Genomic DNA, 25,756 nt, shown 5'->3' on the forward strand with positions numbered 1-25,756 from the left:
GATTTGAAGCATTAACATTACGAGTGGAAAGAGTGGAGAGAGCATGGTGTGGTGTATCAGTGCATTTGTTGAAGTCCAAACCATAGGGGATGCCCAGATGTGGAGGCTGCGTATCCTGCTAAACATGGAGGGAGAGGGGACCGGCGATGATCAGTATGGCTGAAGTCATATTTTAGACTTCTGATTGCTGGAGTTTGATGTCAACAATATTATAAAAGCTTATTGTTGTTGTAATAATGTATTTAACATTTAACGTAGGTATGGGGTAGTTCATCTTTTTCATTATAATTACATAAGCCTGGAATGCGGGCTTGTGTTTTCTCACCCAATCAGGAAAGAGGTTTTGTGGGCGGTTTTTCCAAAAGACGAGTCCTCCAATCCTCGTGTGAGATGTAGGCGGAATCACGAGCTCCCAGAGTGGAGACAAATCAGAAACGACTGCCCCTCCACGTTAGTAATATAAGGCCAGAGTTTCGGCACAGCAGCGTATAATTCTTGTTTGAGTGAAGAAGAAAACATAGTTTCTCATAATGGCTAGAACTAAGCAGACCGCTCGTAAGTCTACCGGTGGCAAAGCCCCAAGGAAGCAGCTCGCCACCAAGGCTGCCCGTAAGAGCGCACCGGCTACCGGCGGCGTGAAGAAGCCACATCGTTACAGGCCCGGTACCGTGGCGCTGAGAGAGATCCGTCGTTACCAGAAGTCCACCGAGTTGCTGATCCGCAAGTTGCCTTTCCAGCGCCTGGTCAGAGAAATCGCCCAGGACTTCAAGACCGACCTGCGCTTCCAGAGCTCTGCTGTCATGGCTCTTCAGGAGGCCAGTGAGGCTTACCTGGTCGGTCTGTTTGAGGACACCAACCTGTGCGCCATCCACGCCAAGAGGGTGACCATCATGCCCAAAGACATCCAGCTGGCCCGCCGCATCCGTGGAGAGCGCGCTTATATCGACCTGTTGACTAGTTGTTCCCCTAAAGGCTCTTTTAAGAGCCACCTCAAAGATCATGAACGAGTGCCGTTTCCTTAAAGAGTTTTAATTCCACATGGAATTTGTAGGTGAAATGTTGACATTTATCACGAAGTAATTTATCTAATCCATGACTGTACAACCTGACGGTTGTATCGATTACACTGCTGACGAGAAGTGTGCCCTATCCGAACTATCATGTTTGCTCCTTGTCTGGGGTCTATTTTGGTTGAGCTGCATGCTTTCCCCATTTCCAAAATGGTTTCGTCAGTGGTCCGGTAGCGGTCCAGTACTGTCCATGGTGCTGGAATAGCACCTTTTAGGTTTCCAGTACCTACAAGTAGCGAATCCATGTGTGTGTGTTTTTTTCCTTTATGGATTTATGTTTTTTTCCCGTTATTCTGTAAAAGTACACTTATAAGTCCAACTTTGGGCTAGTCATATCACAACCTACAGTAGACTATAAACCGTTCTGGAATTCTTTATTTCTATGTTATGAAATAGGGGTGACTGAGATATATTTTATCAAATTAAGGTCCACATTCTAATTTGAATGAACTGTAGGTGCTTGACATGACAGGTTGAGAACCAAAGTCAGGAACTGAAGTCTTTCCTAAATGAAATGTTCATGTGAAAGCAATTTGCCTCTTGGCTGTTTATATAAACAGTTTTACCCATGACTTTCTTTCCTCAAATTTCAAAACAGATCTCATTTAATTATGTAAAACTATAGGGGCAAATTAGGGGTATTATAGGCGTATTTTATTGTAAGTATGTTCTGGTTCCACATTGAATTAGGTGTCATGTATCATGTTCACTTGTTCACAAAATAATACAATCCGAACTATCCCATTAGGTTCTCCCCAGAGTCCAGGACATCAGTAAACAGATGGATATAGCAAGCTAGCATAAGGACACATAGTATAACTAGATTGTATTGTATAGTAGTGTACATCCATTGCCTCATCCGTAGCTAACAGTATATTGCACTATCGCAGGACCTTAGCATGTCTTACCATGCTTTTTGTAAACTTTATGGACATATACCTGTTATGTCTTATTCTTATTACTTGTATTATTGCACAAATGTCTTATTCTCATCCTATTCTTATTACTGTATTATAGCACAATCGCTGCGGGCATGACCCCCGCATTTCACTGTATGCTTGTATGCCGTGACAAATAAAACTCTTGACTTGAGTCTTGGCTGGGGTCCATTTTGGTTGAGCCTGCATGCTTTCCCGGTTTCCAAAATGATTTTGTCAGTGTGGTCCGGTACTGTCTATGGTGCTGAGCGCTAGATGTGCAGTGCCTACAAGTAGTTCTAGTTTCAAGTTTGCTTTTATTTGTCTTGTATAAAGTACATGTACATTACAGTGAAATGCTTGGTTCTGTATGAGCCCATGGGAATGTGCTCCATACAGTAAAATAAATTATCTATTATCTACCATCAACAAGATTAGATGCACTTTTTTAGAAAATATTGTGGTCCCAAATTAAACATGCATTAACTATTCATTTTAAATGTGCCAGTCTGACTGACATCATATATCAGGTTTGACATATGTATTTATTGTGTACGACGGTCACTTTTTGATTGATTGTATGGTTGTTACTGTTAATAGTGCAGTTAAAGGCCCATAGCAAAACAGCTAACTAGAGGCTCTCAACCCTGCTCCTGCACTGCTTTAACCCCTAAACCCTATAACCATGTTCAGTTTCCTGTGTCTGTGTGTGACCGGTGTACTCTGACGGCGTTGTGTTAAGGACGACAGACATGGATGACTGTTGACGGTCTTTATTTCCCTCCTGTTAGGTTACAAAGGCAACAATATGCAGCAGCATTAGGAACACATCGACATCTGCAGCACGAGCCCACGGAGTTCCAGGTGGGACTGGCTCGCCACCAGAAAGCAGGCAAGATGCGTGTCCCGGAGGACCGGAAAAGTAAGGGTGTCGATTTCAAAATAAAAGCCTTAACTCCCAAAAGTGCAATAAAACAAAACGAAAGGAATGAAATCAACTCAAATCAATAAAATAAAACGTTTAGGAGTATTAGTGGAATGTATTAAAGTGTATTTTGTGATGGGGTGTAATTATCTATACAAGGCAACACGGCACTTGTTACATTCACCCCACAGAATTACACCTACATCGAAGGGGAAAAAAAAAACTGTGCCTACCTCGTGTCACACTAGTCACAAGCTTACTATGAGAACCACACACTGCGGAACAATCCAAAGATACCTGTCACCTAATAAAAGGCCAGGAGGGCACTAGGAGTGGCCAACTCCCACCATACCTCCAGGGATAACGACGGTGCCTTATACACCATCCAGCTACACTTGACCATACCATGACGAGGGCACATACACATAAATAAAACTGTTACTCCTTATCACCACAAAGGACACTGTATCAGGCTGTAAGCGCTATACACAACACTGCAGCTAACCTCACACACGTTTGATAGAGGCTTGTGGCTCGAAGCCCATCATACTCTCAAGTTGGACCATTGTCTCTATCAGCCGAAAGACTGGCTTGATGACCCTACCGAACCTGGACGTGTAGTGTTCAGTGGTCTGTGGACCCTGGCTCTGACCAGGCACACTGACACTCATTAGCTCAGGAGTACGCCCTGGTTGTGTGGACACAACACTGTCATCATGCTGGACTACAGCAGGGGGGGAACTCGGTGGAGCAAGCAACAGTGGGGGACTGGCGGCACTTGCCACTGGAAGCTCACTCAGAGCAGGGGACATCCCCTGGGGGGAATACGGACGTAGCCCGTCATCCTCACTCTCCACTGAAGACTGCTCTTGCACCCATGATGCGGTGCGATCCCCATCAGGTCCATCTCCCATGGAAGGTCCATCTCCCATGGAAGGCTCTGCCGCCACACTGTCCGCGTCTGAGGCGTTAGCTTCAGACATGACTGAGAGGGAGGCTTCCTCTTGCACCCATGATGCGGTGCGACCCCCATCAGGTCCATCTCCCATGGAAGGTCCATCTCCCATGGAAGGCTCTGCCGCCACACTGTCCGCGTCTGAGGCGCTAGCTTCAGGCATGACTGAGAGGGAGGCTTCACCAGGCGCACAGGTGTCGCTGTCCGCGGCTAGACCCTCATCATCAAATGACCCGTCCAAGGGGAGGAAGTTGACCTGAAGCAGGAGGTTACTGTGGACTGTCTTCTCCCGTCCAGTCCGGTCTCTAATCCGATATATGTGGCACTGTGGTCTGGAAGCGATGACGGTGTAGACGTCCGGCTCCCATTTGTCCGCCAGCTTCCGCTTCCCTCTGGCGCCCTTGTTCGCCACCAGGACCCGATCACCCACGAGAGGGGCAAGCCCTTCATCTTTTTGTTGTACTGGTCAGCCTGATGCGCCTGTTCCACTGAGGTGTGCCTCTGGGCCAACAGCATAGCAGACTGGAGATCGGCCGCCAGGGACTTCACATAGGCATCATAGTCACAGACCACCTCGTCCTGGAGCACATTCTTAAACAGCAGATCAACTGGCAGACGCGGGACCCTCCCGAACATCAGGTAAAAGGGGGCAAAGCCAGTCGTCTCATGCTGTGTACAATTGTAGGCGAAGGTCAGGCTCTGGACCATCTGGGGCCATCTGTGCTTAGACTCCGATGGCAGGGAGCGCAGCATTCCACCCAGGGTCCGATTGAATCTCTCAGTGCCACCATTCCCCATAGGGTGATACGGAGTGGTCCGGGACTGCGTGACCCCTGCTAACTCCAGCAGCTCCGCCATCAACTCACTCTGGAAGTTCGCTCCTTGGTCCGAATGCAGGCGCTGTGGGAAGCCATACACACAGAAATAGTTGTCCCACAGCTTTTTAGCAACCTTCTTCGCGGTTTGGTCTTTGCAGGGGAAGGCGTGGGCCAGCTTTGTAAAGTGGTCAGTTATGACCAGAACATCCACAGACTTGTTGTTATTATCTTCAGCTGACCAGAAGTCGATGCACACCAGCTCCAGTGGTGCAGAGGTTATTATGCTCTCCAGAGGGGCTCTGGCCGCCGGCTCTGGAGTCTTGCTGAGTACGCATCTGGGACAGTTCCTCACATGGCCCCGCACATCCTTCTCCATGTCATACCAGTAGAAACGCTGACGTACGAGAGACAGCGTTCTAGGTTGACCTTGGTGACCAGCCAAGTCATGCACTCCAGACAGCGCCTCCGACTTCAAGGACTCAGGCAGAACATACTGGAACCTCTTGTGTCTGGTCATGTGGTCCTTCGTAACCCTGTACAATATGCCGTTCTGCATAGCGAGCCTCTCCCACTGCTTCAGCATCCTCAAGGCGGGCTGATCTTCATAGCAGCGCTCGCGTCTGGAGGGTCTGCGGCCCCTTTCAACGTAAAAGATGACTCTGGAGACGGTGGCGTCTTTTCGCTGGCGGGCCTGCAGATCGGCCAACGACAAGGAGGAGACTGCGTCGTGGTCGGCAGTGACAACAGTGGACAGGTGACCCGCCATAGATACTGCCCTGTGTCTTGGCGCAGAGTCCCAGTCTTCCTGGGAGGAAAGCACCGTGGAGGTCTCATCCGCCGACATGGACACATCAGCAACCGCACATCCAGAAGGGGGCACTAGAGCTTGGGGCTGGCATGTCAGACGGAAGATATCCTGCACCCCCCTGTTCTCCACATCACACACCTGCTCCAGAAGAGCGGAGTAAGGCTCGGTCAAGAGACGCCGGCTGAGCGGCCTCACGAAGGGATCTCTGCTCAGCGCATCGGCCACTGTATTCAGCCTCCCAGGCACATGCTTGATGTCGAAGCAGTAAGGGGCCAGCTTGGACACCCAGCGCTGCTCGCATGCATCAAGTTTAGGCTTGGTCATGATGTACGTGAATGGATTATTATCAGTCCACACAGTGAACTTGTGACCCTTGAGCCAGTGACTGAATTTGTCACACACTGACCATTTGAGGGCCAGGAACTCCAGTCTGTGGGCAGGATAGTTCGCTTGACTGCGGCTGAGCGACTTGCTCGCAAAGGCGATTGGTCTGGCCTTCTCCTCCCCGACAGGGACTTGAGAGAGCACTGCTCCAATACCATCCAACGACGCGTCAGTGGAGAGGATGAACGGCCTCTCAAAGTCCGGGTGAGCCAGCACTACACATTCGACGAGCGCCCTCTTGAGCTCCTCAAACGCAGTCTCACAGGCGGGAGTCCAGTTCTCAGGAGTCAGCTTCCGGAACGTACCGGCTCTCGTACGACCAGCACTGGTCTTCCCTTTTCTCTTCTGGCCAGCTGTCAAGGCGAAGAGGGGCTTGGCTATACTGGAGCAGCCATGTATGAAATTTTGGTAATACAACACCATGCCGAGGAAGGATCTCACTCTCTTCTGAGCGGGAGTGCGGCCATCCGACTCCATCAGATCCTCTCTCTGGAAGCCAGAGATGACGGAGACCTTCTCTTGGTCGACAGAGACTCCACTGGCATCGACCACATGACCCAGGAACCTGACCGACCTCTGTAAGAAGTTACATTTCTTCTGTGCGAGCTTGAGGTTGTTCACTCTGAGTCTGCAGAAGACCACCTCCAATCGCTTCAACGCCTCCTCCTCAGACGGCGCAAACACCAGCAGGTCGTCCAAGTAGCACAAGAGGCTGGAGTAGTTGAGGTCGCCAAAGATGCCGAGCATCATACGCATGAAAGATGCCGGACTGTTGCACAGGCCTTGCGGGAGTCTGTTGTACTCGTACAAGCCCAGTGGTGTTGTGAAGGCAGTGTACCGCCGGTCAGACACATGGAGAGGGACGTTGTAGAACCCTGAGGTCAGATCCATGGTGCTAAAGAAAGCGTTCCCACCAAGGGCAGCAAGGCAGTCGGACTGATGGGGCAACGGATGAGCATCTTTGACGGTCTTTGCGTTGAGCCAGCGGAAATCCGTACAGATCCTGAGGTCTCCATTCTTCTTCCACACCATGACCAGAGGTGAGGCATACTCGCTCATCGACTTGGAGATTATCCCCTTCACCTCCATCTCAGTCAACACCTCTCTCAGTTTGTGATAGTCAGCTCGGGGGACACGCCTAAAGGGCAGGCGGAACGGACGGTCGTCCGAGAGGTGGATACGGTGCACAAAGTCTTTGACCTCTCCACAGTCCAGCTTGTCCTTGGAGAAGACATCTTGATACGTCACCAGTAGGTCAGCTAGCCTCTTCTTCCCATCAGGAGACACATCACATGACTTGATGTTCACGTCCTCCAGTCCACAGTCGGCCAACATCTGCTCAGCATCTAACGAGGAGCCAGGAGAGGCGGAGGAGCTGGAGACACCAGACTGCTGCTGACACAGGCCCTGAGTGATGGACAGATCTTCAACAGCAAGACAAGGTGAGACATCAGCCAGTTTGGCATTACGACGGAGCGTGATGGGGCTCTGTGTCGGGTTCAAGACCTTCATGGGGACCCAGCGGTCGCCCCACATGGGAGTCACCACTCTCCCCACTATGATGTTGCGAGGGGCCGACCTCGCTGAGGTGGGCTCCACAATGACTGTACTCCCAGGAGACACATGTGCACTGGCTGGTAGCTTCCCCCACACTAGATACTCCTGCTGAGGGAGGAGGGTAACCGCCTGGCATAGCTTCACTGTGCCTATCACCCCGGGCGGGTCTGGGCCCGACCAGCGGGAGGTGCAGCTTAAGAGCTCAAGGAACTTCTCACACTCAGGGTCTCTGTTTCTGCAGGACACAAGCTCCCAGTACTTTTCAGTCGACTTCAGCCTTTGGAGAACGGACTTGATTACATTAGTGCCAATTATAAACTCGTCTCTCTGACCTGGCACAACCAACGTAGGAACCACAAATTTTGACCCACAAACTTCAATCTCCAAATCATAGACACACTTTGGTCGAGTAGTCAAGCCACCACAACCAACCAGCACCACATTCACAGGTGCCGGCTGGACACGAGGGAGAACACCAGCGGTTTGTAACTTTTGTTCACCCTCCTCACTGAGCGTGCATGACATACTACCAGAATCCAACATCCCCCTCAATGTGTACTTGTCACTGACTAACACTGGAGCATAAAACAGTTCACTAGCTCCGTTCACTCTCTGTGACCCAACAAAGATGGCTGTTTCGTTTTCTGGAAGTAATCTGCAGCTGTTTACATAGATGGCTTCTAAGTCTGGTTCTCTCTCGAGAGTTTCATTCACTTTGCCCATACTATCCCTCTCATTGCATGGGCTGGCTAGTTTAAAGGGGCAGCATTGAGAGGATGGGTCTGAGCGGGTCTGTTGGAGGGAGATGCTGATCCAGCTGATGGCTGGGAGATGCTAGGGCATGAGTCCTCATAGTGACCAGGGCGGAAACAGCGGTGGCACAGCCGATAGAGCATACAGTGTTGATAAGTGTTATGCCTGCTGTCTTGACACACTTCGCATGGGTCGTGCTGGTTGTGCGGGTAACTCTGCTGATTCGGTCTGGCCTGGTTGCGCGAATAACCCTGCTGACTCGGTCTGGCCTGGTTGCGCAAGTAACTCTGCTGACTCGGTCTGGCCTGGTTGCGTGAGTGGTACGTCTGCCCATTACTTGGCTGGATGTGGGAGCGAGACGGCTGACCAGGCTGAGCCTGTACTGCTGGGGCCAGCGAGGCCGAACACAGTGAGAGCACACGGTCTAACAAGTCAACCACCTGATGAAGGCCAGGGTCTACAGAGGGGGGACTCGCCGGGGCAGGAGTCATTAAGATGGGTGTAGGAGGGCTGAGGGCCTGCGCTGCGGCTAAGACTCTGTGGGGCTCACCAAGCTGTTCATGAGAAGAGCCAAAAGAGGGAGGCTGCTGTGACTGCACAACAACAGAAGACTGCTGGGCCCCACCATACAGGACAGGAGGGGATGGGCCACCAGCCATGGGGCTCTGACTGCATGCCGAGATGTTAACCTGCTGTGCCCGTGAACTGGATCTCCTTTGGTCTCTCTGGTAACCATCTAGACGCTCCTGGACCTCAGCTGCAGTCCACTGCTCCACAGGCTTCAGCTGGAAGGACATAGCTAGACTGGGATCTGGGCAGTGCGTGATCAACATCATCACGACCTCGGCGCTTGCATCATCAACACACCGACCCCGGCGACGTAGACACTCATCTGCAACATCGATTGCTTTATTCAGCCGGACCCAGTAATCCATCACTCCCTCACTAGGCCTGGGAACCATGGCATAGAAGTCGGCCATGGGCATACTGGAGTATGTCAGCTCGCTGAAGTTACGCTTTAAAATGTCAAACACAGCTGCAGGGGTCATATTGGCAGACAACTCAGGCCGGCTACGCAGTGACACCTTCACTATGTCTCTAGCTTTACCAGTCAACCTGCCCATCACTAGATCACACAATTCTCTGTCGGTTTTACAACTCGTTCTAGACAGATACACTAGCATCATGTCTTCCCACTCATGTATGGAGACTGGCTCAGTGCGATCACCTCTGAAGAACGGAGGTGGTTTAGTCTCCGCCTGCACTATTACTTTCATCCTTGACATGTCTGCACACCCAGAAAAACATTGTGGTTGGGGTGCGGGGACCTTGGGCTCAGGGGCGGGGACCTGGGGCTCAGGGACGGGGACCTGGGGCTGATAACTGGTCTGGTGCATGGCATGCAGAGTAGATGCAATTTGTTCTCCTATCTGTATGGCAAGGTCTGTGACGAGGCTGCCTAAATCCTCTGACCTAGCGAGTTGCGGGGCTGCGTCATTGCCATGCGTGATTGGAGTAGATGTGGCCACTGGCCCCACTGCTTCAAACACTGACTGGCGAACTGTAGACTGACTGAGTTCCACAGGTCTTCCCCTCCCACACATAAGAGCTGACTGACCTAGTTCTGTAGGACCCACTGGTCTTCCCCTCCCATACATAAGAGCTGACTGACCCCTGCCATATACAGGCATCATACCCACCATCTCCAGATCTGGTGCTACTGCTTCGGACATGTTCAAGAATTAAAAATAAAAATGCTTTAGAGGGCTATAAACAAAAGAAAAGTATGGGTGAATGTGTTAAATGGCCGCTCGTTACTGCTCAGACTTTAAACACTAGACTACACACAAATACATGTAGGCTACTGTATGGCTATCCATTCACAATTTACCAGAACAGATGGGGGGGAAAAAACTATATATATATATATATATATATATCTCATTACCAGCCAACCATATAAACAAATTAGTTCCAAATTATATTTACAGTGGGCATGTGTTAGATAGCAACACTTGTTACTGCTCAAACTTTGAACATTAGACCATAGGCTATCTATTCACAATACATAACAGATGAAAGAAAAAGGAAAAAAATACAATGGTCTTGTACAACTAGTGTCGTTTTCAATTACTGTATCATTACAATAATATTTACAATTACAATCTATAGCATATTATTATCAAACAAAAACAACCAATATCCCATGTGCGCTTATCCTATGCGCACACGTTAACGTTCGACGTTGTACTCAGCACAGCCAGTTGAATGAAGAAGCGGCGTGCAGACAGCGTCCCCGGTGGACAGACGAGCGTTGTCCGTTGTCCGAGGTCGAACGGCACCAAGTGTGACCGGTGTACTCTGACGGCGTTGTGTTAAGGACGACAGACATGGATGACTGTTGACGGTCTTTATTTCCCTCCTGTTAGGTTACAAAGGCAACAATATGCAGCAGCATTAGGAACACATCGACATCTGCAGCACGAGCCCACGGAGTTCCAGGTGGGACTGGCTCGCCACCAGAAAGCAGGCAAGATGCGTGTCCCGGAGGACCGGAAAAGTAAGGGTGTCGATTTCAAAATAAAAGCCTTAACTCCCAAAAGTGCAATAAAACAAAACGAAAGGAATGAAATCAACTCAAATCAATAAAATAAAACGTTTAGGAGTATTAGTGGAATGTATTAAAGTGTAATTATCTATACAAGGCAACAAGGCGCTTGTTACATGTGCACCAGGATCTAACACTCAACTCGACCTTTAACCTAACCAAAAACATCAATTTCACTTCCAAAATCAGTTAAGCGGTCTTGTTCCACCTACTAGAGCACTTACTCCATCTGGTGGCGAAACCCAAACGACAGGCAGCATCCTAGACATGGACGAGGAAAAACAAATACATAAGGAATGTGTTTTATTTATTAGTCACCTGAACTTTGTTGATCATTGGGATAACTCTCTCAAAACAAAGTGGGTGGCTCTGAAAAGAGCCTTTGGGTGAATACGAGTTAGATGGACAGGGAAGTTTACTTGGAGCTGGTGTACTTGGTCACAGCCTTGGTTCCCTCGGACACTGCGTGCTTGGCCAGTTCACCGGGGAGCAGCAGGCGCACGGCGGTCTGGATCTCCCTGGAAGTGATGGTCCTACGCTTGTTGTAGAGAGCCAGTTTAGAGGCTTCACCAGCGATGCGCTCAAAGATGTCGTTAACGAAGGAGTTCATGATCCCCATGGCCTTGGAGGAAACGCCGGTGTCGGGATGAACCTGCTTCAGGACTTTGTAAATATAAATGGCATAACTCTCCTTCCTGGACTTTCTGCGCTTCTTGCCTCCCTTGGCGGTTGTCTTGGTGACGGCTTTCTTGGAGCCCTTCTTGGGCGCTGGCTTGGCTGGCTCAGGCATGATGATAATCGGAACTAAACAGCAACGAATGTGGAAAGATAAGCGCACTGCTGCCTCTTTATAGGTCAAATTGTGCAAATACAGCTGCGTGGCTTCTTGTATACGATTGGTTGAGAGGCTTTGTCGCACATTTCCCGCGCACAAGAAACTATTTGCGCGCAAAACCATAATAACCCAACTATATTCTCTTAGCAAAACTCCATAGCCACACTTGAGCTCTCTTGGTGACATCTGTCACTGCTTTGACTTACAATATATACACACACACATTCATATACACATCTGTCTGTACATACCTGCATATAATCCTTTTTACATGTATTTGGCATAACTTTTAATCATGGAAATGCCAGTATACATTTATACTGTGAGAGATGTTTTCTGATGGTGCTGAGTCGTCTCCATGAGCAGGTTTCCTCTTGTTTGGGTTATTTATTACTGATCATAAACAGATGACACAGACCGACATGGTCTCACCATGAGCTACATGTATCGGTACCTCACTGTGGTACAAGATAATAATACAAGTATGACTCTGACAACATATAGTATGTTTCATTCCTTGAGCTATTTCTTCTGAATGTATCAAAAATGTAGCTGGCAGCCTACTGCACCACATTCTAAGATAATTTACTTCACAATGAATTGAGCCCTAACAATAGAGGCCTGTATATCTGACCTATTAGGCTAAACACAAACTGTAATGTTTGTGTTGTTCTGTTTCTTCCAGTATGGCTGCCTGTAACCGTTGGGTGGGTGGGGTGGGTTGGGTGAGGGCTGTACATTGGAGGTGGGGGGGGGGGGGGGGGGGGGGGTTGGGTAGGGGACACACACACATTTTACACTGTACATTGGAATACTGACAAAGCCTTACTTGGTCATTTACTGTACAACTAGGTTAGGACATTTGTAGGGGCCAGTTTCGAATTGCAGTCTCACGTACGTAGGTGTTTTTTGAGAGTGTTTTTGAAAGTGGGTAGTGATTCACATTCCTTTACAGCTTTAGGTAGGGCGTTCCACATTGATGTGGCATAATTGCGAAACGTGTTTAGTCCCTTGTTTGAGCCGAATCTGGGTTTTACATGATTTGTGGACCTCCCTCTGGTGTTGTGATCGTGGTATTCACTGACCTTTGGGAAGTATTTTGACATGTACATGGGTACCTTGGTCGCGTAGTGTATCTTGTAGACCAGGCCCATTGCAAGTTGCTGTACTCTGTCGTCTACTCTAAGCCATCCTAGGTTGTCAAAGTGGGCAGGGGTGAGGTGGGTTCTAGGAGTCAGGTCAAGCAGTAGTCTGACTAGCTTGTTTTGAGATGTTTGTAATTTGTTTTTTAGTGCCTTTGAGGTGCTTTGGTACCATGAGGTGCAAGCATAGTCGTAGTACCCTTGAATGAGTGCTCCTGCTAGAGTCTTCAGGGTATTCTTGTTTACCAGAGAGGAGATCCAGAGTTTACCAGAGAGGAGATCCACACATAACACATGTTACAGATAAGACATGTTCAGACAAGCAACCAAGTGGAATTAAAAATCAGAAAGTGACAATATGCTTTCTATCAAACATATTACATGATACCGCATTCCTAATCATAATGGAATCATACATAGTACAATATACATTACATAACACTATATATTAAATATGCACTCAATTCACAAGCAGTGAGAAACCATACACTCTTACAATCTATTTGATAGGCTACTAATATTCCTGTCACTAACAATACAATAAAGTAAAAATAAAAGTAACTATGGGTATGTGTGTGTCTACATGTACATAATGTGCAGGCGTAGGGCTGTTAGGTGTTGTTTCAGTTGTGTCTTAAAGCCTCTATTGTAAACAAAAAGCTAAATGTAGTTATGTTTCTTGTATACGGTACATACTCATAAAGGTAGGACTAATTTCAGTTTTTTTTTTAATCCATATATAGGCCACATTAAACCTTCCACTTACTCAAACGAAGTCGAGGTCACCCACACTACAGGCCACCACCAACAAAAGACTGTGTTTACCAACACCGAAAAGTCACCCATTTAAAACAAAACGCGTCACCCCAGATGACTCATCTTTCTTTCAGTCCCTTGTCAGGTAGCTCGGCTCGCTGGAAAATGAGATTTTGTCGGATTCTAATTTACTCTAAAGAATTGTAAGAGATAAATACAAGAAAAAAGTAGCTGCACAACAGTGGTGACGGCACACATTATTGTTTTTGAGCGTTCACAGATTAACCACGTTTCTCCAAATAGTTTGATTCTGACGGGACATGTGTCTACTAGCTGGGACATTTGGCGTTAGATTTCTGCAATTTTCATAGTTGTGTATTTTAACTATTTTATGCTAAGAGAAAACACAAGCGACAGAACATTTTGACAGTACAGAGGCGGACCGGGCTGGTTGAGTCTACATGGCTCTCATGCAGTGTTTAAGACCAGCCCCCCGCCTCGGCCACACTATCAGTCTGTTGACGCTCCTACTCCTCCTAGTTACTTCAGCTTTTGTTTCGCAGCAGAGAACGAGAGAAGATGGCAGAAGTCGCCCCAGCTCCAGCTCCAGCCGCTCCGGCTAAGGCTGCCAAGAAGAAGGCAGCTCCCAGACCCACGAAAGCAGGGCCCAGCGTCAGTGACTTGGTCGTCGAGGCAGTGTCCGCTTCCAAAGAGAGGAGCGGCGTGTCTCTTGCTGCCGTAAAGAAGGCTCTGGCTGCCGGTGGCTACGACGTGGATAAGAACAAGGCTCGTGTGAAGACTGCCATCAAGAGTCTGGTGACGAAGGGGACCCTGGTCCAGGTCAAAGGTACCGGAGCCTCCGGCTCTTTCAAGATAAACAAGAAGGCTGAGGTTAAAGCCAAGAAGCCAGCGGCCAAGAAACCAGTCGCCGCTAAAAAGCTTAAGAAGCCTGTTGCAGCTAAGAAGGCTGTTGCAGCCAAGAAGTCTCCCAAGAAGGTAGTAGCCAAGAGTCCCAAGAAGGTAGTAGCCAAGAGTCCCAAGAAGGTAGTAGCCAAGAGTCCCAAGAAGGTAGTAGCCAAGAGTCCCAAGAAGGTAGTAGCCAAGAGTCCCAAGAAGGTAGTAGCCAAGAGCCCAAAGAAGGCGAAAAAGCCTGTTGCTCCCAAAAAGGCTCCAGCGAAGAAGGCTGCCAAGCCCAAAGCAGCTCCCAAGAAGAAGTAAGCGTCCAAGCAGAACATTGTTCACATCAAAAGGCTCTTTTAAGAGCCAACCACCATTTCCCATGAAGGAACAATGCATTCTAATGTAATAGTATACATTGAGGTGAAGGGGTCTTCTAATTATACAAAACATGTATTTCATTTTTCGATCTGTAGTTATTTGAACCAGACTGGGAACATTGAGTCTCACTCCTTCCAAGCCAATTTGTATATAATCGTAAGCTAATTAATGATTAATTAAAATATAGATCAGACTGCATATCACATCCATACATGTGGAAATTCATAAATTGCTGCCATCATGGTGCATTTGTTACCTCGTAATGACTGCTATGGTACTGTTTCAATGAGCCGGAGGGCTGGATGATATGAATCACAATTATTGTCTAAAATTATATATATATAGTTATATATACAGTTATATATCGTTACAATATATTGCTAAACTTTCAGTCTAGCCGACTGATCAAATCAAACCACGGCAGAACGATGCATTAGTTACAATGGATTACAAAACAACACATTTCTTCGTCAACATAAAGACTTTAAGTATTCATTCTTCCCATTTATGGAAACAGTACATAAGCACAATTGCATGTATTCAGACCGGTTTGGTTAATTTGTCTTGTTGCGCATGTAATTAGTCATTAGTCTTCTTGGTCAACACGCCGGAGTTAGTTTAGTTCCTCTTCATTACGCACAGCCAGCTGCAGATGACCGGGGATGATACGTCTTCTTCCAGTGAACAAATCTAAAATACAGATGTATATTATTTAGATCAATAGCATACCCCACCCTCTTCATCTTATTTATATATTTGTCTCTGTATAACACTCAAGAAGGAGGTCTGAACTATACCTGTAGTGTGCTCAGTGCTTTCTGAAAGGACAGTTGTGAAATATTAGTACACTACCCACAAAGAAGCTTTGTTCTGGTCAAATTACAGCATAGCATACTCTAAGGACAACAACAACAAGGTAGTCGGTCATGGCAGATACATGAGATACAGTGTAGCAACGCACAAGTATGCATTTATATCACATACAAACAATATATTTCACTAGCAAGGCACAAGCATCCATTTATATCACATATACAAACAATATATCTCAGTATAGCAATGCACTGAGCCACATGAAGTTGATAAAGACAGCTTCATGGGCCAAAACCAAATGTAGGGATATGAGGTTTTTAATCAGAGCAAACGTGGAAGAATGACACAGATGAACAGATGGGAATATGTGGTAATTCAGTCATGTACTTGACTGACACGGTTCCCAGAGGAACACTGGTCTACTTCAGAAAAGGGGCCTGCCTGCTACAGGAACAATTCAGAAGAATCAAATTAGAAGTTTTCTTTTCTTCGTTGTCACACACACACTTTTGGCCAGTTAAAAGACAATGTGAATGTGGATGCAATTTTCATAATTCCAAAATATTCGTATGATTCTTATTGTTTTACGATCAATGAAGTCCGGTTGTGCACTACAGTGCACATCTTGTAAAATATGAATAGAGTTAAGTTTAAAAAAAAAAAAAAAAATATATATATATATATATATATATGTTAAATGGTTAAAAATAAAATAATACAAGTGACAACACTTTTTCCCCTGGTTCTCAGGATGATGTATTGTATTGGGAAAACAACACTTCCTCAAAACATGTTCAGACGTAAACCTCAAACCCTCCCTCCACATTTGTCCCTGCGCGCGCTTCTTGGTCTCAACCACGTCCTCAGAGAGGGTTCAAAGAAGCAGGCGGTTGGCCAGTTGCTACATTCGTTTGTTTTCTTACATACGTTACAATGAGTGGAAGAGGAAAGGGAGGTAAGGGACTTGGCAAAGGGGGCGCTAAGCGTCACCGCAAAGTGCTTCGTGATAACATCCAGGGAATCACCAAACCCGCTATCCGTCGTCTGGCTCGTCGTGGCGGAGTGAAGCGTATCTCCGGTCTCATCTACGAGGAGACTCGTGGTGTTCTCAAGGTCTTCCTGGAGAATGTGATCCGTGATGCCGTCACCTACACCGAACACGCCAAGAGAAAGACCGTGACCGCCATGGATGTGGTCTATGCTCTGAAGAGACAGGGACGCACTCTGTACGGCTTCGGCGGCTAGACTTCCATTCAACCCTAACTATCCAAAACCCAAAGGCTCTTTTCAGAGCCACCCACCTTATCACTGAATGAGCACACTCTACATACGTTTATTTGTGAAAAGTATTAAACTGAGTTGTCTCAGGCATAGCACCGAATTTGTTTTAGCATTTAATTTAATCCAGTCACTGATGCAATGCCTACGGTTCCTGATGTTGCTAGGTTATTCCTGCATTGGAATTACCATGTAACTACAGTGTGTACATATAATGTAAAACTAAATAACTGATGGTGATTTTAATAGTGAGAAGACGACAGTGAAAGACGTTTCAGTGACCAGTACACTTAGTCTCATCTCACAGCAGGGCTTCCTGAATATGTGAACAATTACAATTAAATTGATATGCCTCAAGATTATTCGTACAACACTTTGTAAGTAATATATTAGATTCAAATCTATTGAAATCATACAATGCAATTACAGTACAATGTAAAGAAGGCATCAAACTATAGTGCAAATATAACAGTTAAATGCAATAGTAATATGCTATGTATACAGGTGAATAAACTAGCTATAAAATATATAAATGAGTACAACTGAGTAATAGTGCTAAGCAGATGTATGTACTGTACAGAGTTGTAGTATTAATATGTACAGTGATCAGTATTCTGTACTTCTGTATGACAACTATTAAAGAAACTTGAAACTATAAAGACACTATGGTACATACTGGCAAGCAGGGTAAGGGTAACGAGTAAGAGTAGGAAAGGAATATGTACAGATTATAGTATACAGGTATGTAAATCCCTAAAGGAACAAATAAAATAAACATTTTGTTTGGAAGTGTGGATTCGCTACTTGTAGGCACTGGAAATATTTTTTTATTTTTGTTTACAAAACGCATAGTTTAGTTATTATACAATGTTTATGCGGTTTTAGTTTATTTGATTTATTTTAAAGGGACAAATACATGGTGATCTAATGCCTGTATCAGTGTAATACAATGAGTTGGTGTAGAAAGTACATGAATGCCCTTATTATAAATCCCTAAAAGAACAAATAAAATAAAAATAAATTGTTTGGAAGCGTGGATTCGCTACTTGTAGGCACTGGAAATCTAAAGGGCGCTAACCTGTTTCAGCACCATGGACAGTACCGGACCACACTGACGAAACCATTTTGGAAATGGGGAAAGCATGCAGGCTTAACCCAAATGGAGTCCAGACAAGGAGCAAACATGATAGTTCGGATTGTATTTATTTTTAACCATAGGGTCATATGTATTACTTGTCAGCAGTGTAATCGATAACTATTATATCAGTTATGTTAGTTAGTTCTTGCCGTTATGAGAAACTACGTTTTAGTCTTCACTTCAACAAGAATAATACGCTGGTGTGACGAAACTCTGGCCATACTAACGCGGAGGCGCAGTCGTTGCTGATTGGTCTCAGCTATGGGAGTTCGTTACTCCGCCTACATCTCACACGATTATTGGAGGACTGGTCTTTTGGAAAAACCGCCAACAAAACATCTCCCCTGATTGGGTGAGAAAACACAAGTCTGACTGACTATAAAAGGTTACTCTCCAACTCACTGCATTCATTTTCTAACTCGTTTAACGTAAGAGAATAATAAACATGTCTGGAAGAGGCAAGACTGGAGGAAAGGCCAGAGCTAAGGCCAAGACTCGCTCCTCTCGCGCCGGGCTTCAGTTCCCCGTGGGTCGTGTCCACAGACTGCTGCGTAAAGGCAACTATGCTCATCGTGTTGGAGCCGGTGCCCCGGTTTATCTGGCCGCTGTGCTGGAATATCTGACCGCTGAGATCTTGGAGTTGGCTGGAAACGCTGCCCGTGACAACAAGAAGAGTCGTATCATCCCCCGTCATCTGCAACTCGCCGTGCGTAACGACGAGGAGCTCAACAAACTCCTGGGAGGAGTGACCATCGCCCAGGGTGGTGTGCTGCCCAACATCCAGGCTGTCCTTCTGCCCAAGAAGACCGAGAAGGCTGCCAAGAAGTAAATTATTTAGCCTCTTCGACAAACTCCACAAAGGCTCTTTTCAGAGCCACCCACATATTACCGAGAAAGCAATACTTCTATCTATAACCATGCCTATTATGACTATTTAAATGTACTGTCTTCACACCTACAATTTCCACCTGGGAGCAACAAATCACCTTACTGAATAATCTTGGTATAGTCACTAGTTAGTCGCTTTGAACAATGCACAATTCTATACCTACATCTAATATATCATACAATTCATAATACCATGTATATAATGTTATACCCTGTGTACTCACTTCATTAAATATCGCTATTGCACTACTCTTGTTGGATGCCAAACATTTTAGTTGTGCTGTATTATAATGGCTACATTTGAATCGAATCTAAAACAGCATTGCGTTAGTCAAAAACCCTCATTGATACTAAAATAGACCAGGAACCACCTTTGTTGTCCCAGGAACCCACATCTGATATTATATGTATTGGATATGATTTAGTCCAGAATTCCATAACTGGTGTGGAGATACCAGAGGAGAGAGTGAACCCAGAATATTATCATAATACATTATTTAATTGTGCTAACTTCTAGTGGAGAAGTGGTTCACAGCCATATAATTAGAATGTCCTTCTGTTTTTAACTGAATCTCTTTCATTGTTTTCAAATTATGTCCCGGAAATTAACACGATTTAATTAATAAACAAGGTATAGAGATATGTGATGACGTCGATGTCACTATTCAGATCCTAATAATGCACCTGCATAATATGTGTTCATCACATCATCATTTGAACATTATGATTATCCAGATGATAAAACCTGCCTGTGAGTTTAATCTAGGTTCTATGCCCCACTAACGTTCGTGCAAGGCTGATTCTTATTGGTCAAATATATTTTGTGCATCATCACCCAATCAGAGACGGACGGAGAGGAGGTTGGGTTTACATTTTGGCGGACTTTTCATATACCTTTCCACCAATGATAGACGGCGATTTAGGCGTTGGAAAGGAAATGATAACGGCGACACAGATATAGACCAATCAGCATAAGACGCGCCCCCACTGAACCGACAATATAAAGCCATGTTTTGTAGTATTGTGTTACATTATTTTCTTCTATCTTAGAAAGAATTAACTGAAGTAGTAGCACAATGGCTAGAACCAAGCAGACTGCTCGTAAATCCACTGGAGGAAAAGCTCCTAGGAAGCAACTTGCTACCAAGGCTGCTCGTAAAAGCGCCCCGGCAACTGGTGGTGTTAAGAAGCCCCATCGTTACAGGCCCGGTACCGTGGCTCTGAGAGAGATCCGTCGTTATCAGAAGTCCACCGAACTGCTGATCCGCAAGTTGCCTTTCCAGCGCCTGGTGAGAGAAATCGCGCAGGACTTCAAGACCGACCTGCGCTTCCAGAGTTCCGCTGTCATGGCTCTTCAGGAGGCCAGTGAGGCTTACCTGGTCGGTCTGTTTGAGGACACCAACCTGTGCGCCATCCACGCCAAGAGGGTGACCATCATGCCCAAAGACATCCAGCTGGCCCGCCGCATCCGTGGAGAGCGTGCTTAAATAAGACTCCTCGTATATTCACTACCAAAAGGCTCTTTTAAGAGCCATTTCAATAACTGAAAGTATATTCCTTATTAAATTGTGTGTGTGTGTATATATATATATATAACTTTTTTTAAATTTAACTAATCGTTTAGTTATTATACAATGTTTACGCGGTTTTATTTTAAAGGGACAAATACATGGTGATCAAATGCCTGTATCAGTGTAATACAATGAGTTGGTGTACAAAGTACATGCATGCCCTCACTATAGTGAGTATATAACTCCTAAATGGCACATGTAGAACTAGACTAAATCGGTTGATAATCATCATCCCTCGAGTTCTAAAATATAAAATAACATCTTGGGGAGTACAACAGAGTTTTGGAATGTAATTCGATGAAAGCCCTGTGTCAAGAAGAGAGTAAAGCAGAACAAACTCATGGCTGAGACTCTTCTGCCCTCTACTGGCTAAATGAGAACTTAACCCAAAAAGTATAACTTGCATATCAACTCATACTGTGATGCCTTGAATTCATGAATACTTTGGAGGGGACTTGTGCTATGTATGACTTAGTCCACATTGCAGCCGGCTTGTGGGAGGCAAGAAACAGCGTTCGTGACAGGGGGGGGGGTTGAATTGGATGATACGAAATTGGGATGGGAGAAAAAGTGGATAAAAAAAACGGGGTAGCTCAAAGCAATCTGCTCTGCCTTGTACCATCTTGCCACCTCTTCAAGAAATAAGTCTGCTGTTTATACTATCTCTGCCTGTGCCAGTTGGTGCACAATAAATCGCAGCATACAGATGAATGTAAATCAAAGTAAATTCTATTTTGAACATTATGTATTAATAAATGTAAGTGTAAATCTTACTTTCATATTAGGCTACTTGGTAACCGTTTTATAAAAGCAATAAAAAAGAACCATTTCTTCATAACATGGTATAGTCCATTTTAAAACCATGATATCAATGGTACATGGTGTAATTTTTTATCATAGGAATGCCAGGATACATTTTTGTAAGAGATGTTTTCTGATGATGCTGAGTTGAGCCGATGGTTTCCTCTTGTTTGGGTTACTAAACAGATGACACCAACATTTACACAGGACTGGGTCTCACCATGGGCCATGTGTATAAACCAATGCCCCACTATGGTACAGGTAGTAGACTAGAAACATAGTATGTTTCATTCCTTGAACCATTTCTTCAGAATGTATCAACATGTACTACACCAATAGACACTAACAATAGAGGCCTTGCATGGACTGTTTGTGTACTTCTTTCTTACAGTATGATTTTATTATGATCCCCATTAGCTGATGCAAAACATCAGCTACTCTTCCTGGGGTCCACACATAACACATGTTACAGATAAGACATGTTCAGACAAGCAACCAAGTGGAATTAAAAATCAAAAAGTGACAATATACTTTCTATCAAACATATTACATGATACCGCATTCCTAAACATAATGAAATCATACATAGTACAATATACATTACATAACACTATATATTAAATGTGCACTCAATTCACAAGCAGTGAGAAACCATATACTCTTACAACCTATTTGATAGGCTACTAATATTCCTGTCACTAAAAATACAATAAAGTAAAAATAAAAGTAACTATGGGTATGTGTGTGTCTACATGTACATAATGTGCAGGCGTAGGGCTGTTAGATGTTGTTTCAGTTGTCTCTTAAAGCCTGTATTGTAAACAAAAAGCTAAATGTAGCTATGTTTCTTGTATACGGTACATACTCATAAAGGTAGGACTAATTTCAGTTTTTTAATCCATATATAGGCCACATTAAACCTCCACTTACTCAAGGGAAGTCGAGGTCACCCACACTACAGGCCACCACCAACAAAAGACTGTGTTTACCAACAACGAAAAGTCACCCATTTAAAACAAAACGCGTCACCCCAGATTACTCATCTTTCTTTCAGTCCCTTGTCAGGTAGCTCGGCTCGCTGGAAAACGAGATTTTGTCGGATTCTAATTTACTCTAAAGAATTGTAAGAGATAAATACAAGAAAAAAGTAGCTGCACAACAGTGGTGACGGCACACATTATTGTTTTGGAGCGTTCACAGATTAACCATGTTTCTCCAAATAGTTTGATTCTGACGGGACATGTGTCTACTAGCTGGGACATTTGGCGTTAGATTTCTGCAATTTTCATAGTTGTGTATTTTAACTATTTTATGCTAAGAGAAAACACAAGCGACAGAACATTTTGACAGTACAGAGGCGGACCGGGCTGGTTGAGTCTACATGGCTCTCATGCAGTGTTTAAGACCAGCCCCCCGCCTCGGCCACACTATCAGTCTGTTGACGCTCCTACTCCTCCTAGTTACTTCAGCTTTTGTTTCGCAGCAGAGAACGAGAGAAGATGGCAGAAGTCGCCCCAGCTCCAGCTCCCGCCGCTCCCGCTAAGGCTGCCAAGAAGAAGGCAGCTCCCAAACCCAAGAAGGCAGGTCCCAGCGTCAGTGACCTGGTCGTCGAGGCAGTATCTGCTTCTAAAGAAAGGAGCGGCGTGTCTCTTGCTGCCGTAAAGAAGGCTCTGGCTGCCGGTGGCTATGACGTGGACAAGAACAAGGCCCGCGTTAAGACGGCCATCAAGAGTCTGGTGACGAAAGGAACCCTGGTCCAGGTCAAAGGTACCGGAGCCTCCGGCTCTTTCAAGATCAACAAGGCTGAGGTTAAAGCCAAAAAGCCCGCAAAGAAAGCCGCTCCGAAAGCCAAGAAGCCAGTAGCCAAGAAACCTGTCGCGGCCAAAAAGCCCACGAAGGTGGCAACTAAGAAGCCTGTTGCCGCCAAGAAGTCTCCCAAGAAAGTCAAGAAGGTAGCAGCCAAGAGTCCCAAGAAGGTAGCAGCCAAGAGTCCCAAGAAGGTAGCAGCCAAGAGCCCAAAGAAGGTGAAAAACACCGCTGCGCCCAAGAAGGCCCCAGCTAAGGCTGCCAAGCCAAAAGCAGCTAAGAGAGGAGCTCCCAAGAAGAGATAAGCGTTTGAACAGAACGTTGTCTTTAATTCAACAAAAGGCTCTTTTAAGAGCCACCCACCACTTCCATGAAAAGCAATATTGTACTCTTATCTAGTGTGTGGAAGTGAAGGGGGCTTATCGAAGTATATAACTTAGTATTACTTTTGGGATTGTTGATTTCCACGAGTTACTTCCAGCACCAGCACGGCAACAAAGCAAACGCGAGACAATAGAGAATATACCACAAAAAAGCTAGATCAGATCTAGGTTCTTAATTGGACTAATCAAAGTCCGGTTTGATCAGTTGGTCCTATACTAACGTAGATACCACAACGAGTTGAGTCCTTTATTGTGGAAATACATAAATTGCTATCATTATGGTGCATTTATGTTTGTGCGTAAATGGCCGCTCTGACACTATATTTGGCACATATTATGTTCCCCACTACCTCACATTAAATATCTACAAGCAACCATTATTCTACAGAATAAGTGGAACATTGTCTCTCACAAAAGGCTCTTTTATGGACCCCCACGATTTAAATGAAACGGGCACAGCTACAAAACACTACTTGTAGTTCTACCCATTTATTTATGTGATTAGTGATCGAGACCAGCAACATTGGCAGGTAAAGAAAATGGTCTCAATCAGTCGCACCGCTTCAGATAGTGAGTTGAGCCCCAAAAATTGCAGTAATACACAAATTGCTGCCATTGTGGTCAATTTATGTTTGTGCATGTTGTAATCTGTATATATATATAATATTTATACCGCTGTCCAGTATGATGAATTGAAAATGGGGGACCCTGATGTAAACAAGACGAAAGTCTTTCTCTGGTCGAAAGTCTGTTAATAAACTTTTCAATCAATCAATCAAACCCATCGTTTTTTTTTTTCAGTTCAAATTAATCAGCGAGTTGGAGAGTCGCGTTTTATTTTCTGGGTGTTTTCTCACCCAATCAGGAAAGACGTTTTGTTGGCGGTTTTTCCAAAAGACCAGTCCTCCAATAATCGTGTGAGATGTAGGCGGAATAACGAACTCCCAGAGTGGAGACCAATCAGAAACGGCTGCGCCTCCACGTTAGTTATATAAGGCCAGAGTTACGGCACAGCAGCGTATTATTCTTGTTGGAGTGAAGAAGAAAACATTGTTTCTCGTAATGGCTAGAACTAAGCAGACCGCTCGTAAGTCCACCGGTGGCAAAGCCCCAAGGAAGCAGCTCGCCACCAAGGCTGCTCGTAAGAGCGCACCGGCTACCGGCGGCGTGAAGAAGCCACATCGTTACAGGCCCGGTACCGTGGCGCTGAGAGAGATCCGTCGTTACCAGAAGTCCACCGAGTTGCTGATCCGCAAGTTGCCTTTCCAGCGCCTGGTCAGAGAAATCGCCCAGGACTTCAAGACCGACCTGCGCTTCCAGAGCTCTGCTATCATGGCTCTTCAGGAGGCCAGTGAGGCTTACCTGGTCGGTCTGTTTGAGGACACTAACCTGTGCGCCATCCACGCCAAGAGGGTGACCATCATGCCCAAAGACATCCAGCTGGCCCGCCGCATCCGTGGAGAGCGCGCTTAAACCTGCTTTTTTTTTCTCTCCCTACATTCATAACCCAAAGGCTCTTTTAAGAGCCACCACCGTAATCATGAAAAGTACATTACATTAACTAATTATTTCAACATCAGTTATACTAAAGTCATCACTTTAATTCTGATATTTATACTAGCATCTCTTGTTGGCTAAAGCACAACAAACTGCAAATTGCATGATATTATATTCATTTATTGATCCCCTTGGACATTCGGTACCATAACAGGAGGGGAGGTACAACATGTATTAGCATATACATATAGGTCACATAATTATATTACAGTGAAGAACTCAAAATGTAATAAAAATAAGTGCATATAAAACAACAATGTGCAAGATGAGGGTATGTATGTTATTTTACCCATGACTGAAACTAAGCCCATGTTCCCAAATTTGTTGATAGATTTGTATCTGATTGTATCCCCCTTTCTCTTGGTATCTATAGCCAATTACACCCAATCTATTAGAAAAGTTTATTAACAGATTGCAGAATGGGTACAGTACAATACATACAATTGTTAAGGGGATGCAATTAAAGTTAATTACATTACATTTATTGTAATATGTAACTAATTCCAAAATTAAGAAACTGAATAGTCTCCCATTACGTTAATCCAGTCTTGATAACTATAGGAACAGACTGAAATAACATGCCTTACAGCCTTAAATTACTACACAAACTAGGAACGTTGATTGTTTAGCCAAATTGGGATTTTCTTTCAATGGCACAAAGTAAGACCAGTTATAATGCAAGTGGTACTTGTAAACAGCATCCATTCCACTAGAA

At 45.2% G+C, this 25,756-nt stretch overlaps 8 protein-coding genes across 8 annotated transcripts in view; 6 read left to right on the forward strand and 2 right to left on the reverse strand.

The window, feature by feature from the left end:
- Window positions 1-25,756, reverse strand: part of LOC311241038 (histone H1-like) — a gene marked incomplete at both ends in the record, with an annotated part of 359,561 nt that overhangs the window by 2,310 nt on the left and 331,495 nt on the right. The gene's annotated exons all lie outside the window — the stretch shown is intronic.
- LOC311239810 (histone H3.2-like) lies at window positions 531-1,022 on the forward strand (the record flags this gene model as incomplete). Its single annotated transcript, XM_084328259.1, has 1 exon — window positions 531-1,022. The coding sequence occupies one exon, from the start codon at window positions 531-533 to the stop codon at window positions 1,020-1,022; it is 492 nt and encodes a 163-aa protein (XP_084184385.1).
- Window positions 11,211-11,585, reverse strand: LOC311241254 (histone H2B-like; the record flags this gene model as incomplete). The annotated part of the gene is made up of 1 exon (XM_084330017.1): window positions 11,211-11,585. One exon carries the CDS (start codon window positions 11,583-11,585, stop codon window positions 11,211-11,213), a length of 375 nt encoding a protein of 124 aa, XP_084186143.1.
- Window positions 14,108-14,746, forward strand: LOC311241039 (histone H1-like; the record flags this gene model as incomplete). The annotated part of the gene is made up of 1 exon (XM_084329714.1): window positions 14,108-14,746. The coding sequence occupies one exon, from the start codon at window positions 14,108-14,110 to the stop codon at window positions 14,744-14,746; it is 639 nt and encodes a 212-aa protein (XP_084185840.1).
- On the forward strand, window positions 16,553-16,864 carry LOC311239811 (histone H4; the record flags this gene model as incomplete). Its single annotated transcript, XM_084328260.1, has 1 exon — window positions 16,553-16,864. One exon carries the CDS (start codon window positions 16,553-16,555, stop codon window positions 16,862-16,864), a length of 312 nt encoding a protein of 103 aa, XP_084184386.1.
- On the forward strand, window positions 18,481-18,864 carry LOC311240807 (histone H2A; the record flags this gene model as incomplete). The annotated part of the gene is made up of 1 exon (XM_084329395.1): window positions 18,481-18,864. The coding sequence occupies one exon, from the start codon at window positions 18,481-18,483 to the stop codon at window positions 18,862-18,864; it is 384 nt and encodes a 127-aa protein (XP_084185521.1).
- LOC311239804 (histone H3.2) lies at window positions 20,000-20,410 on the forward strand (the record flags this gene model as incomplete). Its single annotated transcript, XM_084328253.1, has 1 exon — window positions 20,000-20,410. The coding sequence occupies one exon, from the start codon at window positions 20,000-20,002 to the stop codon at window positions 20,408-20,410; it is 411 nt and encodes a 136-aa protein (XP_084184379.1).
- Window positions 22,795-24,217, forward strand: LOC311241041 (histone H1-like; the record flags this gene model as incomplete). The annotated part of the gene is made up of 1 exon (XM_084329716.1): window positions 22,795-24,217. One exon carries the CDS (start codon window positions 22,795-22,797, stop codon window positions 23,404-23,406), a length of 612 nt encoding a protein of 203 aa, XP_084185842.1. The 3' UTR covers window positions 23,407-24,217.

The sequence above is a fragment of the Notolepis coatsorum genome, assembly GCF_963971535.1.
Source record: "Notolepis coatsorum genome assembly, chromosome: 14".
NCBI classification, from domain to species: Eukaryota; Metazoa; Chordata; class Actinopteri; order Aulopiformes; family Paralepididae; genus Notolepis; species Notolepis coatsorum.